This window comes from Panulirus ornatus, chromosome 68 (assembly GCF_036320965.1).
Source record: "Panulirus ornatus isolate Po-2019 chromosome 68, ASM3632096v1, whole genome shotgun sequence".
Taxonomy (NCBI): Eukaryota; Metazoa; Arthropoda; class Malacostraca; order Decapoda; family Palinuridae; genus Panulirus; species Panulirus ornatus.
In genome coordinates, this window is record NC_092291.1 from 18090252 (window position 1) to 18107964 (window position 17713).

Sequence of the window (17713 nt, forward strand, 5' to 3'; positions counted from 1 at the left end):
CTACAGAACAGCTACAGACAGCTACAGAACCCTCAGAACAGAAAATGAAAGATAGAGCAACAGAAGTTATTAAAGATGCCTCTGGCTGCAGACAAGGAAGACATCCTTTGGAGAAAAAAATGCTTTGCCTCATGGATGATGTACTTACAATGATTACTTACAGTGATAAATGCTGAATGGGAGTTAGGGAGAGTTTTGCTAAGCTTGATATGCCTGATCCCTTGACTGAATGTCTCCAGAGCAGGAACGGCTGATCCTTGGAAGAAGAGGTAATCTAGGAAGAAGAATGGACATATGCTTCCCCTCCGGCATCAATAACCTTACTTAGGCATTTGGATAAAACAGAAGCATCACCACGGGAAAGACTGTAATCTATCCTGGGAGTCAAAAAAAATATTTTGCAAGGGAAATCCAGTCAGATCTATTTAGGTCCCTTTTTTTGCGGGGGGGGGGGGAGCTGCTGGAGGGGAAAGTGCCCTTAAAATATATACATTAACGAGAGTGTGGTCGGATGTACCAATTGGGGTCAATATTGTGTAGCCATAGTGCAAGGAATTAAAGGTGAAGACAGATCTTGAGTATTAGGGTTGTGGTCACAGCGGTCTGTAATATAAGTGGGATGGGTGATTATTTGCGCTAGATCTAGGTCTTCAGTCCTGTCCACAATCTGCAAGTGATGCCATTTTCTGTGGTGAAGGTTAACATCTAGATAGAGTAAAGATCTCGATTCGCGAGTGAAAGGCTGTCACAGACTCATTTAAGGAGCTTCGTTTGTCGAAGTTATAAAATTTAGAATTAGGAGAACAGTAGGCGAAAAAGGAAAAGCCTTGAAGTTGGGAAACAGTCATCAAAGTGTGGAGACAAAAGTTCTCAAAGCTTATCAAATGTGATCCAGACAACATGATCATATTGCAACTGGGAGGAGCGTAAAGCATGTCTAATGACTTTGTTTCCCATCAAATGTATTTCACCCTCGTTTCTTTTGACAAACAAGTATGATATAAATGATATTGGATTAAAGCTTCTACAAGTTCTCTTGGTTTTCAGATCGAAATTGCATTAAGAGCGAACATCATACTGCTATTCACCGACTATTGTGCTTGAGTCTTTGGTTTGAATGAGGTTGTTAGTGTATACAGTTTTTGATGAAACTACAACTTCCAAAATTCTTATTCTTCATACTCTCTCTCTCTCTCTCTCTCTCTCTCTCTCTCTCTCTCTCTCTCTCTCTCTCTCTCTCCTAAACCCTCTCAGTATCTTAATTAGTTGTGCCTGGCCTTGTCTATGAGCGCAGCTCCAAAAAAAAAAAATATATTTGATATAATTTCCATAGTGTGAATGAATACTATAACGATGAGAATTATATTAACTTTGTCCTCAATAAAATTCAAATCTGACAAAATGGTTTGGTGTTCGGACCCTGCTATCTACCATGAGGGTACCGTCAGCATTCGTAATTACCTACTCGTCAGCTCAATCGTATCTTGTCGTCAAGGGTAAGTGGTGGTAAGAGTAGTGCGCCTATATATATATATATATATATATATATATATATATATATATATATATATATATAAACAACAAATTGATTTAGTGATTTTCGGCAATATTTTTTTTTTCAGTAACAAACGCACCCCTTGAGTGTAGTCTTAAGAGCCGACGTGTGTTTATTGAAAATCAACAAGAGGCTCAAAGAACCAAGTATACCAAAACTTTCAGTGTAGCCAGTGTTACATAAAGTGAAATAAGTCATTTGTTAGGATTATCAATGTAAGTAATTTGTCCAACATCCTACCTTCAACCCATGTAGTGCTAATAAGAGAACACCAATTCTCCTTGTGTATAGTAGTGCTTGTGATGTTTTGCAGAAATAGCACCATATTAGAGAGCTTCAACTAAAATTGCTTCCAAATACATTATGACTGTAATGTAGAGAAAATATATGTGAGTGGCTTGCATGATGTTCAGCTTTTTCTCTTAAAGTTGACGGTAAGGGGCGAAGGGGTGGGTTGTGAAGGTCAGGGAAAGTGTTTCGTCCCTTTGAAGGTAACTTCTAGAAGTTCCGCAGACCTTACTAGCGTCGTAGCTAGCAACCTTGATTTACTTTGATGGGAAAAGACCTGCATTGTTGATATTGACCATTTTGTGCAGTGCTTGTGTAGTTTGGATAATACAGTAGCAGTCTTGTAGTATGATTTTGGAAAATTATACATCTCGGAACGATATTTCATAGAGTGGTCAGGGTTATGTATGTCGTGGAAAATGTGGGATTAGTTTATGGTAAAAGTAGGTAATGCTCCTGTGGTGAAATAAGTAAGGAACAGCCTTACCTAACCTTCCTGGTAGTCAAGATTTATCTAAGATTTTAGTATTTTTGTTGAAACATTTCAATTCCGTTCAAGTAAATGTATTACTGAAATAGCGCTAGATGTCAACAAACAGATGACATGGTGAGCAACCATGTGATCCCCAGCAAGTGATAATTTTTTTGGCAACTAGTTAAGGTTTTTATAGGTTTTGTTGATATTTTACAAATGGGTTACCAACATTGATGTTAATTAATTCCCCATTTTTACCTTATATACATAATCTTGGTTATCATATCTAACATTGTATAATGAAATATAACATTCCATGTCTTGTTCCCCAGTTATTTTACAAATGCTTCGCTAGGATTGCACAGCACAGTTGGTATGGAAAGCTAACAGCATTGCTATTATTTTAGGCTGTTACCACAACTGTTTGTATACATGGACTGCAACACTCATTTTTCAATTAACATGTAATGCAGTGTAAATATTGGTTGCTTGGGAAGGTTAAGTGATGTTCCCTAGGTTCTGCTGATATATAAAAGTGTTTCAGTTTTAATTCACCATGCTCAGGTAATCCAGTATGTGATAAAAACAAAAGATTATATATAGTTGTTGAACAAAACTCATACCTCATAAGTTGTAGCTTGTCCATAGACTTTCCACGCATGTGTCCCATATCCTCCCCTGATCCTCTCTACCTACATGCTTTGGGCCATGATTTGCTGGTCCCAACTCTTGCTCCGTCTGTTTCAGAGAAGGTAGACAACTTTCCGTGGCTTTTGTTCTGTAAGGGACCTTGGTTCTGGTGGATGTCAGTTACCTTGCAGGGAATATTTTTCACATATTTCGTTGTAACCAATACTTTTGTGTAAAAGTAAGTTACTGGAGCTAAAAGAAGATATAGTGGTTATGATTGATGAAAAACATTTCTGGAACATATTGTGAAAGTACACTATGTCATGAGGTTATTGGTGATTATTATTAATGTTCCCTTTCCTTTTTTCAGAATAAAGTTTTACAGATGAATGAATATTGAAAAAAAGCCAAATGTTTTATCTTAATTATCCGTGTTTACTTGTACATTACAAAAATCCATATAGAATGACAGTGCCTTCATGGACCATCCTGCAAACCTGGTTTTACTTTTTTTTTTTTTCATTTTTTTACAACTGTAAGTTATACCAAAAAGAAGTGTCTGAAATTGAATATGTGCTAGCAGACTGAAAGACTCAGTGTTTTGCACTGAGTTGACTGAACATGATTATTTTTCTAGGGAAATGCCTCATAGGTTAGGTTTGGTTAGTTTAGTGGTCGTCTGGTACTTATGCAGTATTTACACTGGTAGGCTGAAAATTGATTTAGTGCTTATGAGTGATAAAACATTTCACACTTCTCCTTAATCATTTTTTATTATGCAAAATTGATTAGTCATATTTTGGGGGAAAATGCATTCCTACACCTCAAAGCTTTGGAACTCGGCCATCTCATGTCTTTCCTTACAACTATAACCTGGCACTTTTCATAAAGATTTTCCCTTCCTTTGAAATTTTTTAATGCTTCATGGTAGGGATTTGAGAAAAAAAATGAAAAATAGAGATTGCCATCAGATAAACATAAGTTTAATCATTAAGTTAGGTAGTAGTAGGTAGGCAGCCAGTGGCCAGGGAGATATATTACCACTGCTACCCGCCTGGTATCTGTAGGGTTAATGATCCCTGGATATTGAGCCAGCACTTAAGTGGTTGTCAAACTGCAGTACTCTGACTCAGGTAGCTGACTTTTCTTTCTGCCTCATCTACATGTGGACAACTGGCATTCTGTCCAAAAATGTACAGTCTTTCCTTGTCACACATAACACTTGACAACACTTAACTCATACAGTTCATTCTTCGTTTTTGTAGATTTTGTGTGGTAAGCATTATATGCTGTCCCTTCCTTTTGGCAAAGTGATAGGTGCAATAGATAGAAGTAGTATGTAGGAAAATTACAGGAGCATTAGGTAGAAGTAGTCGGTAGGAACATTAGGTAAAAGCCTCTGGAAACTGTGCAAGACTTAACCTCTGCCAGTAACCTGTTAAGGGTTAGGCTCTAAGGGGTTAAGAAGTGGCACTGGAGTTTTACTAGTTATGGAGACTATTGCCGTTGCCACCCTGTAAGGGAGTTCCAGAGGTGAACAGGCATCAGTGAGATACAGAGAAAGTCCTTAAATATGTTGTATACTTTTCTGTATTTTACTGAATTTAAGGATACTATTTTCCTTGTTTTTTCCCTCTGTGGTCTGGTGTTTCACAGACTCCATGGTATCTAACATGATCTTTCATAGCCTTCATCATATTGCAGGACATCAAGATAATGTCATCATTTTCTGCTTTCACTTCATTGCCATTACCAAACAGAATCATTCATATGTTGTCACTAAACTGTTGCTGTACTTTTATCTTATTCTTTTAGTATGAAAGGTACATAAGAGAGCCCCAAAAATGGTTGTGAAATTGAATCTGACTGTGGATGGCACCAGCCTTGAAGGGCTACAGGAGGGAGCTAAGCACATTGTACGACATGTTCAACCTGAGTGGAATGAGGCTGATCTTCAATTTAAGGTAAAGATAGAGTAATGGTGATATGTATATTTATTAATCCATTTTTGTGACTATTAGAATAATGGAAGTAAAATTAGAAACTACATTAGCTAACTCAGATTTTTTTTACTGGAAATGGCAAAGTTTAGTTTAGCTTTGCATAACTCTGGATATTGAGTTGTTTTCTTCTTGAATCCATGTGTAGTATTTAGAGAGTACAGAAACACTTGCAGAGTATGATTTGGAGCATTATATCTTATTGAATGAGAATTGTAGTGAGGTTTATCATGAAAAACGTTGGGTTAAATAGTGTAAAAGTTCAAACACTTGTAAGAATCAAATAACTAATGGAAATTCATCTAACCTCTCTTTATAGCTGAAATATGGAGTACAAATTTTTCTTTTTTTTAAATTTTTCATACTCATTTGTTGTTTTCTGCATAATAAGGTAGTGTAGGAGCAGATAAAGAACAGCCTCTCCCTATCATGTATATTGCAGCAAACCCACAGCCTTGTTTTCTACAGCAAAAACCACAGACCTCACCTTAGTTATCTTTACTCTTTCAAGTGCCCAGCACATGGGCATATAACCCTGAGTCAGCATGGCTCAGCTCAGGATTGGACCCACATAGATGTGAATCCTGGACGTGGCAATCAGCCTGTCTAACCCAGGTGTTCATCCTCCCCTTTGCAGTGGTCAATAAATGGATATGTAGCTTAGGCTGGGATTTTATTACTAGTTGTAAGTTATGAGGAGAGAGTTGTACACTTGTGTCACACTATCTCTTAACTTTGTATATATGTACCATTTCACTGACTCCTGTGTATATATGGACACACTAGCCTATGCCAGGTGTGTTTATATGTGTGCATACATATGTAGGAGTAAAGAATACATAAGGAATAAAGAAGACATGATACATATGTACTGTACAAGGTTGAGAGACAAGGCAAGAGGAATGTAAAACTCTCTCCCTGTAACACACACAGTAATTTTAGTAATTACAAATAGTAATCAGTTTGCTCTGTCCCATGTGTGCCTTACACCCTCCTGCATCTTTCACTTCATCCCTCCACCTCTCTCTCTCTCTCTCTCGTTCTGACATGTATACCATTTTAGTCACCCTATATACCTTTTTCTTTTAGTCTTCCTGTCCTCACTCATCCTATATATAATGTTCAAACTCATATAGCACTCCCTCTTCAATTTTCACTTAGGTACTCTCTTAACCTATCATTTCTTATTCAGTCACTGCTCTTCTTACCACATATTGTCATCACACATTTAATTTATAGATTCACTCTCCTTCCTACTTTTTTTCTAAGTTTAGGGTTTATGCCTTGCATTCATACAACACCTTTGGGACTGCTTTACAATCAGTTCCCATCTTTGCTTTCAGAGACATTGACCCTTCTTAACACACACTCTTCAAAGCACCCCATATCATATCCCCCTCATCAAATCTTTGGCTTAAGATTTTTTTTTCCATGTTAGAGGCTTCACACAAAGGATTGATCTCTCCTTGTTTGGAGTACTGCTCGCTCATCTGGGTGGTTCTAGCTCTGCATCCTTACTTGAGAGAGTTGAGTGGAAAGCAGTTTGATTTGTGAACTCTCCTAGGCTAACTTCATAGTGTGACCTGCTTGCCCTGTGCCACAATTTTGGCTCGCTTACCCTCTTCAGTAGATATTACAATGGTTGTTGCTCCTGAGAGTTGGCTGCTTGTGTTCTCCCACCACTAGCTAAACCATGCAACATTTGGCGAGCTGCTGCATCACAGTTATTACTGCGTGGCTGATGATAACTCGAGGATGGGCTGTCTTGATAACTGTTTCCTTACACCACAGAGCTTTGGAACTCTCAACCCCCTCATGTTTTTCCCAGTAACTATAACCTAGCACATTTTAAAGGCAGGGTTTTCACTTCTGAAAATTTTTAATACTTTTCCTTGTCTCTTCTATTTCCCTTTTACTAATTTGTCTATATTTCAAATAAGGCCCAACCTTGGTGAGGACTTTTGTCCATGGCTGAAACCTCCAATGTAGAAAAAAAGTTATGGACGAGAATCCACATTGAGGGTGGAGCTTAATTGAAGTATAGAGAGGTTAATGAAAGGGAAAAAAGAGACAGGGAAAGCATTTATGAATTTTGGAATAAGTGATAAACCTGACTAGTGAACCATGTCAGGTCATTGTTATTGGAAGAAAATATGAGAGAATGGAGAGTTCCAAAGCTTAGAGGTGTAAGAAAAGAAACAGCTATAAAAATGGCTAACCCCTGAGTTTCCCATCATAGGCAGAGTTCCATGAATATCTATATATTTGCTCTTCTTTTCCTGTGCCTATTTCCTTTTCAGACACCATTTCTTGATTCTTTGTAGAAATAGGCCTCAGGCACAGTCAACACCAGTCAGTGAATGAATGAAATTAAATGTGGGTAGGAGGTTGCCATGTGCCACTTCACTTCCACATTGTGATGTCATAGGGTTGGATGGATTGCTCTGTGGTTGTTGAGTCATGGAATTAGCATGTTCTGGCTTCAGTGTTTAATGATCCTCATTGATACACCTCGTTTCGGGAATAAAACTGAATTTTGACCTCCTTCTTTAAGCAAGTGCTTTGTCAGATGCTCATATGACTTTGCTTATGTTAGAGAAATAGCTTTTCATCCTTCAGAGCCTACAGTTATCAACCAGACAGATGAATAGTTTAGTTGATTGATATGTTAACTGTAATATATTATGTTTGATTTGCATACTTGCATCCTCCTGCTGTTCTGCTGTGTGTTTGATTTAATGTCTGTCAGTGATGAAAACTTACCACGTTACTACTCATTAAATTTTTTTCATAGCCCAGTAAATTTTATGCCTACAGCTGTACAGTGAAGGGATTACAAATCAGCTAATTGGTGTATGGTCAGATGACAAGGACAAGCAGCTTCTTGTGAGAGTCTATGGTTCTATGACGGAAAAGTTTATTGACAGAGACAAGGAGAGAAGAAATATTGAGGTAAGAGTGAAATAATGCATTGCATGATGTATTTGCCAAATATACTTCTCAGGCTTTGTGACAGATATTGTTATATTGTGCTGGAACTGTTGTGACTAAAGGGTAAGTTTTGTTGCACCCTCTGTGTGCCATGTGAGGCACCTTTATCATTATTCTTTTCTCATTTACTTCCTATACTTTTGCAGTTTCCCTCTTCTCTCAACTTTTCCTTCTGTCAATTTTTCAGATTTTACACAAGGCTGGGTGTGGTCCACAGTTATATGCAACCTTTGATAATGGATTGAGCTATGGGTTTACTAAGGGTGTTCCCCTCTCTACAGACCTTAATTATGAGGAACGTGTTTGGAAAGCTGTCTCACGAGAGATGGCTATTTATCATAAGATTGAGGTAAAGTTTGAGATGATGTATAATATAACTTTAATGATAAGCTGATTTTTAGTGACATTTATATTTGTAAGAGTTTTGATAGTCATATTTTTAAAACTATTTAAGGACTTCTGTTTCACTGTAGCCCACTATGCCTTGTTGGTTGCTGAGGTGGCAGTGTGGGTGAAGTTTTCTGCCACAATTATTTACCCTCCAGCCATGCCAGTAACTACACATTCTTGTGAGTTTTTCATAAAGGAAATTGAACAGCTTTTAGATTTAGAGGATCAAGATGGAAGATAATCTGGTTAACATGAGGATGATGATCTGTTGCCAGATTGTGTGGAGAGTGATTTTATGAACATGACACCTATAGCACTGAAAGCTGAACAAGATGAGGTAGTGAAAGGTGTTTCGAAGCACAAATGAAGGCAGTATTGCAAGCAACTGTCTGACCTTTTCAACAATGCATCCAGCTGGTGTAGCTGGTACATTTACAGATTTTTATAATTTTGCTGTTATGAAAAAGGTATTGGAGAATCACACTAATTATAACAAATTATAATTTATTACATTATATAAGACTACTACATTCATTCTAGGTGAAGTAAACAGTTAGATATGCATTTCACACTTTTATTGCATTGTGCTGAAACAACACAAATCTACACTTCCACATTGTGATTGTAGTGGACCAGCTGTACTTTTGAAGTAGTTTCTCTTATTGTTAAATGAATACCTTTGAAATGTTAAGGCTAACCAGGTTTTCCATACAACCTGAAAGCTGTGAACCTCACAGGGTGAAAAGGAAACCAAACTTAAGTATTAGGGGGTAAGTGTAAAATTTTACTTTATGAAATGATATTGTGTGGGGATGATGATAGTATTATGGTGGGATTCCTGTAAAATAGTTTTTTCAGCTTTTAGTTAAATATATTAGGAAGAATAGGCATGACTGAGATTGTGTTTATGTTGTTGATTCATAATTATACTGCAGAGTCGGGAGCATGGTGTGAATGTTTCTCTGAATATGTGCTTTTCTTACACAGGAGGAAGACAAGGAGGATCCCATGCTGTTTCCCAAGTTACGTCATTTTTTAAGCCTCTTGCCAACCAAATTTAAAGACGCTGAGAAGCAGAAAAGGTCAGTATGCCTTTTTTTTATGTGGTACTGAACCATTTTATCTTCAGGGTTGTTTGTGTTCTGTATGGTCCTGCTTGGAAGTTTCATGTTTTCCTTTGATCTAAAGCTTGATAGAACTCAGACTGACTCATGTAGTGAAATACATTGGGTATGTCTTTACAGTATCCCCTCTGATATCTCTCTCTCTCTCTCTCTCTCTCTCTCTCTCTCGTATGTTCACCAACATAACAATCAGAAAGAAAGAGAATTCAAAAGCACATCACAAGCAGAATTTAGGGGATGGAACATATTGACTACCACAAAAGGCTGAAAGAACTGCAGTTATTAGTCTAGAAAGAAGAGAAAGATATATGATTTACACATGGCAAGAAAATGAATGTACTGAAGAAAATGTGTTAAACCTGAAAGGCTTTGAATAGGTCAGGTACAGAGATGCCTCCAAGAATACCATGGAATGTACTGAAAATTATTTATTATTTATATTGATTACACTTGATCACTGTTTCCCACATCAGCAAGGTAGTGCCAGGAAACAGACGAAGAATAACTCATCCTCTTATATCCACACATATACATATAAACACCCCTCTCAGCACATTAATATCCAGAAGTCTCTTTTATGCGCTTATCAATTAACATGTAATCCAATAATGTCCTTTGACCATCTCTCCTACTCACATATGTATATTTATGTGTATATCTCTTTGTAAACCAGGTATTCCCAGTCAACAGTCTTTTTCAGCACACAAATCCACAAGCTCTTCACCATTTCCATTCACAACACTGAATACCCCATGTACACCATGTACTGCCACACTACTCACCTTTACATTTAAATTACCCATCACTAATACCTGGTCTCATGGATCAAGCTGCCGACACACTCACTCAGCTGCTCCCAAAACACTTGCCTCTCATGATCTTTCTTTTCATGGCCACTCTCAGTTTTACCCACATCAATCTAGAATTTACTTTCTTGCATTCTGTCACACAGTCCCACAACTGCTTCACCAGTAGTGCCGCTCATTCCTTAGCTCTAGTCCTCTCACCAACCCTTGACTTTACTCCCAAGACATTTCCAAACTATTCTTTCCTTGTACCCTTGAGCTTCATTTCACTCAGAGCCAGAACATCCACGTTTCTTTCCTCAAACATACTACTTATTCCTCCTTTCTTCTCATCATGGTTACATCCACACACAACCAGACACCCCAATCTGAGCCTTCGAGGAGGATGAGAACTCCCTGCTTGACTCCTGTTTCCCCGCTTAGAAATAAATACAGTGAGGGGAGGGTTTATAGCCTCCCGCTCCCACCCCCTTTAGTCACCTTCTATAACATGCAGGGAATACATGGGAAGTATTCATTCTCCCCTCTCCCCAGATGAAAAAAATATGAAAGCCCAACTAGGAAGCTAGATCGATTATTCATTGTACTGCCAGGAGAATTAAGAAACTTGCATGTAACAACTACAGAAACATGTAGGTGAAATCAGTTCCAGATTAAGCAAGAATTGATAATTAAGTAATGCAGACATTATCTGAGAAGATTAGTCTCATACATCAAGAAAGATGTGCAAAGAATGCCATTTTGGATAAATCTCATTATAGGTTTCTGTCTCACACACACCAGTGAAAAAGTCAAATATATTGGAATTCAGAAGCTAGAATGATTATTCAGTACACTTCCAGAAATAAGAAACATTCCTAAAACAACTACAGAAACTTTTGATAGAAAACTTGACACATGGTAGAAATCAGGTCCCAAATGAACGAGAGTTGATAATCATGTAATACAGGTGGCAGCTGAGAAGAGTTCTTTACATCAAGTAAGATGTGTGGTGAGTGCTTTGTACTAGCCCAGCCATTGTTGCTAAATTTCGTCGTAGGTACTCGCAGGTAGGTAGGTAAATAAGAGAAGGAACATGGTTGGTATTATTAAGTAGCACCATCCCAGAGGCTGTTACAGTTAACTGTATATAGGTGTAAGTAAGCCTTAGTAATATTTCAAATGCTTGGCCAAGGTTATAAGTATTTTATGAATATGGTTCAATAAAGCATATGTTCTGGTATTTTCAGGTAGACATATATGGAGTGTGAATTCCAGTTTGATCATTAGAATCATAGCATTACCTTTTCCATCTGTCAGCTTCTGGTGAGAGATTTTCCATCTGTTTGTTTTTAGGGTTTTGTGACTTTTGTAATCGCATTAAGGAGAGACATTTTTGGTTCCGGAAACTTAAGCTGTGTAATTTCCCTCAGCCAGTTTCTCAAGTTTGTAGGCTTTCTCATTCTGGGCTCAGGACCCTGGGACCAAGCAGTGAATATCAGAATTTACATGCATAGATTTGCTGAACTCTGTGGCAATATGAGTTACAGTGTAATAAATGACCATTTCCTATCTAGACATAGAATCAGTCAATCTGGGAATGTTTTTCATATTTCTGAAATTCAAATGCTCACTATTTAGTATTCTAGCATTTTTTACAATAAATATCAGCATAGCAGTATTACTATTGCCACATACATGATTGCCTTAAGAAATCAATCCATTTGCTTGGAATTAGCTGGACCTCCTTGGGATAAATTTTCCAGGTCTTTCTTCTTGGAGAGACCTCCTAGCCCCATTGCAACTGAAGGAGCTACATTAAGAATTTTTTCAGTGATAGTGCTTAAATTGCTAGTCTTGGAAACTGATAGCCCATATGGCTGAGAGAAGAGTTAGGGAGACATACACAGTATCCAGAGAAAAACATTTAACATTTTTCAATGATTGATTTATGTTAAGATCAAGTTTAAACATAGATTTTTTTGAGAGACAGAATGAATTTCAGAATACTGCTGTATTGATTACTTCTTGGGAGAATGTCAAACCTTATGCACAGTTGAATATGAGTTCTTTGAACTCATCTTAGTCTGTTGGGGAATCTTTCTGGTTATCCAGAAAGCCTGAAAACACTCTTGACTAGGAATATCTTGTTGTGAATTAAGTTTGGTTTTGTTGGCTTAGCTTTGCTTTTTTTGTTAGAACCCACGATGTCAGAAAGGAGTTTCCACTGGCCTTTCTGAAGAACCTTTCCAGTGATGGGTTTAACAAGAGGTCTTTGGCATTTGCCAATATTTGTAAAATGATACCTTACCATAGACATCCAGAATCAGTCTTGCATGGTACAGGGCTTGCCATCTTTAAGACAGATCTAAGTTAATGTGCTACAGAATCTTTAACCTTCCTCCTCTATGTTGATATGCTTTCACAGATAACAAGACAGACTGACTGGGAAGAGAAGTGAGAATTTTTAATATAAAAGAATAATTGCTTCTGTCTGGGCCTATATCCTATGAGCAATTTTCTTATCCTGCCTTACTTTCCCATATTTTAAGAGAACTTTTCTCCTAACCATTGGCAACCACCATCAGGGATATATGTGTGTTTAAATGATTATGAAGCATGATGCATGATGGAAATTGTTGATTGGTGTTGGGACCCAGACCAAGCTGAAGGCTGCAACTACTGATTGGAGGTGAGCAAAGGGTGAGAAACCACACCAGAGGGTAGGAGGGTAAGAGGTTTCTAACCCTTGAGATACTAATCTTACAGCTTACAGAACACTTACTCAGAGAGAAATGGCTTTTTGTCCATCAAAATTCGCCTTTTTATCCTTACATTAGTCTCATGTACCATTCATTATGTACCTGTCTGATTTTTATAACAGGATTTTTTCCTTTCAGAATAGATGAATGTGGATATAGTAAAGTCCTGCTAAGCCAGGAAACAGATGAAATGGAGTCATATGTGACTTGTCTAAATTGCCCAGTAGTCTTTTCTCATAATGACATCCTTTTGGGTAATATTATTTGGAATGAGACGACCCAAAAAGTTAATTTCATAGACTATGAGTATGGAGGGACTAATTATCAGCCATATGATATTGCCAACCACTTCAATGAATTTGCTGGTAGGTTGATAAAGTTCTGTAACTTTTGTAATCTATTTTAACACTACTGATAATATTTTTTCCTTCCACATTTCTATGCAAGGATTCAGTCACCCTCCTTTAGACAGCTGTCTCCATTTTCCTTTTTATCAACATTATTTGTGTATTTTTTCATTGAACAAGTATTTCATCTTAATTCATTCCTTTAAAAACTGTATTTATAGTTATATGTGAAAGTAATTTGTGATTTTATCTTCTTGTAGCATTACAAACAGGAGAGATAGATCATTATTTTTTTTAAGTAATCAAGAAACAAACTTTTGTAACAGTAGAATAGTCAGCTGTAAACCTAAGAATTTTCTCATATAGGTGTGGATGATGTAGACTACAGTCGGTACCCAGGTGCAGACTTTCAGCGACGATGGCTTCGGAATTATCACTCACATTACCAAGGAATACCAGCAGAACAAGTCAAAGATGATGAAGTGGAAGCTTGGTATATCTGGGTCAACAAGTTTGCACTGTGCTCACACCTGTTTTGGGGTGCATGGGCAATGGTACAGGCACACTACTCCTCCATAGACTTCGATTATCTTGGGTAAGTGCTAAATAGTTATTCCACAGTGTCAAGAACTGAATATATAGAAAAGTAATACTAATGAGATGATACTATATCCATTGCTCTTTGTATTTTATTCCTTGGTCCTACAGAGAATCCAAGTAACAGTTAGTGATGTGAGGCAGGATCATTGATTGAATAAAAGTTAAAGATTACTATAAACTATGGCTTATTAGTTGATTTTTGGAGCTTAAATTTTTGTTTCCATAATTAGGGATATTGCCTTATAGGACAGGTATGAAATGGCAAATGCTACAGTAAGGTTGTGGCACCTTGAACCATGTGTCTGAATCACTCGGGTCACTGGGCTGTAACTTAGGTATTTAACACTACCAAGTACAATACTAATAGAATACCTAGCTACCTGTAGCTTTTGTTGATAAATTCCTAAGAAATATACCACATGCTTGTGGGATGCTGCCATGGAGAAAATAGTTTTGTTCTCAAAACATCCATTTTAATTTTCATGGCAGGTATGGTATAACTAGAATTGATGAGTATTTCAAAAGAAAGGAAGAATTCCTGAACCTCAAACCTAATCTTCAGTAATCATAACATGGTCATCCTCCCTCAAGCTGTTTAACAACAAATAAAGAAGATATGCTCATGTCATCCATCAGTGCCCCTGGTAAGCATTATTGAATGTGATTTGTAGGTGCTACAAATGTGATAAGTGGCATTTCGTATATTTGTCAGGAATAAAAGTATGCTGTGTACGTTATGTACATGTTAAATGATAATTCATGGACAAAGTCTGCTTGGTCACTGTGATGGTAAAAAGCAAAATGGCAGACTTTTAGATACATTAAAATTTTGCAGAACTATTCAGATTTTGTATTATGAATATATTGTAAATAGGAAAACTGTTATAGTTAGTTACCTTGTATAACACAAGTAATCCCTATACGGTATTCATCAAGTTTACTTAGAATAAAACTGAATTGCCACTTAAAGGTAAGGACTAGGTACTAATGTGATCCCATAGAAGGCATTAACATGAGCAGAAAATATGCTGGTAGTCATTCATAATTTTCTTATGCTTTGATATTCCATTCTGACCCAGGATTTGCTGTTACTTTGTATTTTTTTTTTACTTTAAAAGTTCATTTTCCAAGGCAAGCTGGTTACAGTGAACTGCAAACTAAAGGTTTGCCAGGGAAGTTGTTTCAGTATTTGATAATATTGTTTAGTTTATGATTGAAACTTTAGCTAATTTTGAATTGTTACTAATCTCAAGTGTAGAGGACATTTGGATAAAGAAAAAACTAACTACATTCCATAATTCACACAACTTATTCTTCCCAAGTACATTTTCCTGCAGTGAGCGCTATGCACTAGCCCTGCCTTTTGATAAAATGGTAAGGGCAATAGATATTTGTAGTACGTAGGAAAATTAGACAGAAGTGTCAGGTAGAGGTAACGTTTAGGTGTGAGCATTAGGTGCATTACATGACAGCTAGAGAATGGATGTGAGCAGATGCAGCCATTCTTCATTAGTTCCTGGTGCTACCTTGCTTTTGGAGGAAATGGTGACCAGGTTTGAAAGATGAAAAAGTAATATATTGGAACATCAGATAGAAGAAGTCAGTAGGAACATTAGGTAGAAGCCTCTGGAAACACTGTACTAGAGTTGCCCTCTGCCAATGGCCTGCTAAGGGTTGGGCACTAAAAGGCTAAGAAGTGCAGTGCTGGAGTTCACTAGATAGATAGATAGATAGGAAGTAACTATATATTTTATTATAAGTTTGATGGTTAAACCAGCATACAATTCTAAAATCAAAGGTTTCCAGTATTCCTGTAGCATCTTTGAAATTAGGTGTATATAAAGATTTTACTTGCAGCTCTATATTTCAGTTTGTAGTAGAAAATGGCATCATACATGAATGGAAAATGTATAATATGACTGAAAATATTTTTGTTTGGTAACAGTACTTTTAAGAAAACTTTTTATCAGTGATATTAACATTATTAAAGTTAGCAAGTGTGAAGTATGAAACATGTTTCTGTATATGGGTGTAAGAAGGGATGTTTTTGAGGTTATAACTCGAGTGTAATAGTTAACCAAAACCTCACGATTTCCCTTTTATAATGTTAAAAGAGCTTAACAACTTAATCAGTTTTAAATTTCTTAAACCATTAGTATATGATCATTTTAAATAACTTCGTATTTTTTTTTTTAAGTTTTTCAACCATTGTATAAGTATGAAACATGTTTCTGTGTATGGGTATAAGAAAGGATATTTTTGAGGTTATAACTCGAGTATAATAGTTACCCCAAAACCTCATGATTTTCCTGTTTTATTATGCTAAAAGAGCTTAACAGCCTAATCAGTTTTGAATAACTTGTCCATCTTTTATTTTTTTTTAATAAAATCTTTCAACCGTTGTATGTGATTGACCTATTGAGTATTATGACAACTGAATTATACGAGTATGATTAGTTGACTCCTCAGTACAGTGACTCAGCTAGTCCCCACAAACCTTTCCATGGTTTCCTCCAGCCTCTTCACACACCTTTGGTTCCAGCCATTGACAGCATGTTGTCCTCTTTTCCAATTCACTCTATCCCATGCATACCTTTCACCCTCCTGCATTTTCAGGCCCTTGTCTCCCCAAATCTTTTTCATTGCATCCCACCATGTCCAATTTTGTCTACTGCCTGTCCCCTCCATGTCTGACATTTTTCGTACTTGTTTGCTGTTTTCTGTGTTTGAGGTAGTGCTAGGAACAAAAAAGGGCTGAATGCGTTTTCCCTTACCCACTTCACATGCTGTCAACAGACTAAACCAGGGCATGTCACCACTTGCATATCACATCATTCCAAGGTGGGATGTCAATCTTTTGTGTTTCTTAATGGCTAGGGTTGGGAACCCAAGTTTTCTGTGGCCTTATTTACACACATTCTTTCTCTAGCTGTTATACAGTATGCCAAAACCAAGGCCCATGATTTACAATGAAGCCCCACTTTGTTTACATTCACTCAACCTTTCACACACACTCTTACCAGGTCCTAGAGTTTCTTTGGACCTTGGTTATTAATTATTATTCCCCACAATAAATATTGTTAGAAGCAGTGAAAAGTTTTTATCGAGGATGTAAGGCATGTGTACGTGTAGGAAGAGAGGAAAGGGATTGGTTCTCAGTGAATGTAGGTTTGCGGCAGGGGTGTGTGATGTCTCCATGGTTGTTTAATTTGTTTATGGATGGGGTTGTTAGGGAGGTAAATGCAAGAGTTTTGGAAAGAGGGGCAAGTATGAAGTCTGTTGGGGATGAGAGAGCTTGGGAAGTGAGTCAGTTGTTGTTCGCTGATGATACAGCGCTGGTGGCTGATTCATGTGAGAAACTGCAGAAGCTGGTGACTGAGTTTGGTAAAGTTTGTGGAAGAAGAAAGTTAAGAGTAAATGTAAATAAGAGCAAGGTTATTAGGTACAGTATGGTTGAGGGTCAAGTCAATTGGGAGGTGAGTTTGAATGGTGAAAAACTGGAGGAAGTGAAGTGTTTTAGATATCTGGGAGTGGATCTGGCAGCGGATGGAACCATGGAAGCGGAAGTGGATCATAGGGTGGGGGAGGGGGCGAAAATTCTGGGGGCCTTGAAGAATGTGTGGAAGTCGAGAACATTATCTCGGAAAGCAAAAATGGGTATGTTTGAAGAAATAGTGGTTCCAACAATGTTGTATGGTTGCGAGGCGTGGGCTATGGATAGAGTTGTGCGCAGGAGGATGGATGTGCTGGAAATGAGATGTTTGAG

The 17713-nt window shown here is 37.4% G+C and overlaps 1 protein-coding gene across 2 annotated transcripts; it reads left to right on the forward strand.

The window, feature by feature from the left end:
• The first annotated feature begins 1412 nt into the window (after positions 1-1412).
• Positions 1413-16349, forward strand: LOC139747297 (ethanolamine kinase 1-like). Of its 2 annotated transcripts, none has more exons than XM_071659417.1 (8): positions 1413-1496; positions 4764-4912; positions 7766-7900; positions 8127-8288; positions 9317-9411; positions 13139-13365; positions 13714-13942; positions 14437-14656. In XM_071659417.1, exons 2-8 carry the CDS (start codon positions 4793-4795, stop codon positions 14510-14512), a joined length of 1044 nt encoding a protein of 347 aa, XP_071515518.1. In that variant the 5' UTR covers positions 1413-1496; positions 4764-4792; the 3' UTR covers positions 14513-14656. The 2 variants fall into 2 exon arrangements, with proteins under 2 accessions (XP_071515518.1, XP_071515517.1); XM_071659416.1 differs by lacking the exon at positions 1413-1496 and adding an exon at positions 1631-1770 and having other exon boundaries at positions 14437-16349.
• Positions 16350-17713: the final 1364 nt, after the last annotated feature.

Coding starts and splice junctions, on each gene's coding strand:
- LOC139747297 (XM_071659417.1), top strand. CDS start 4,793: ATGGTTGTGAAATTGAATCTGACTGTGGATGGCACCAGCCTTGAAGGG. Junction 8,289..9,316: donor CTATTTATCATAAGATTGAG/GTAAAGTTTGAG, acceptor TTTCTTACACAG/GAGGAAGACAAGGAGGATCC. Junction 13,366..13,713: donor CCACTTCAATGAATTTGCTG/GTAGGTTGATAA, acceptor TTTCTCATATAG/GTGTGGATGATGTAGACTAC.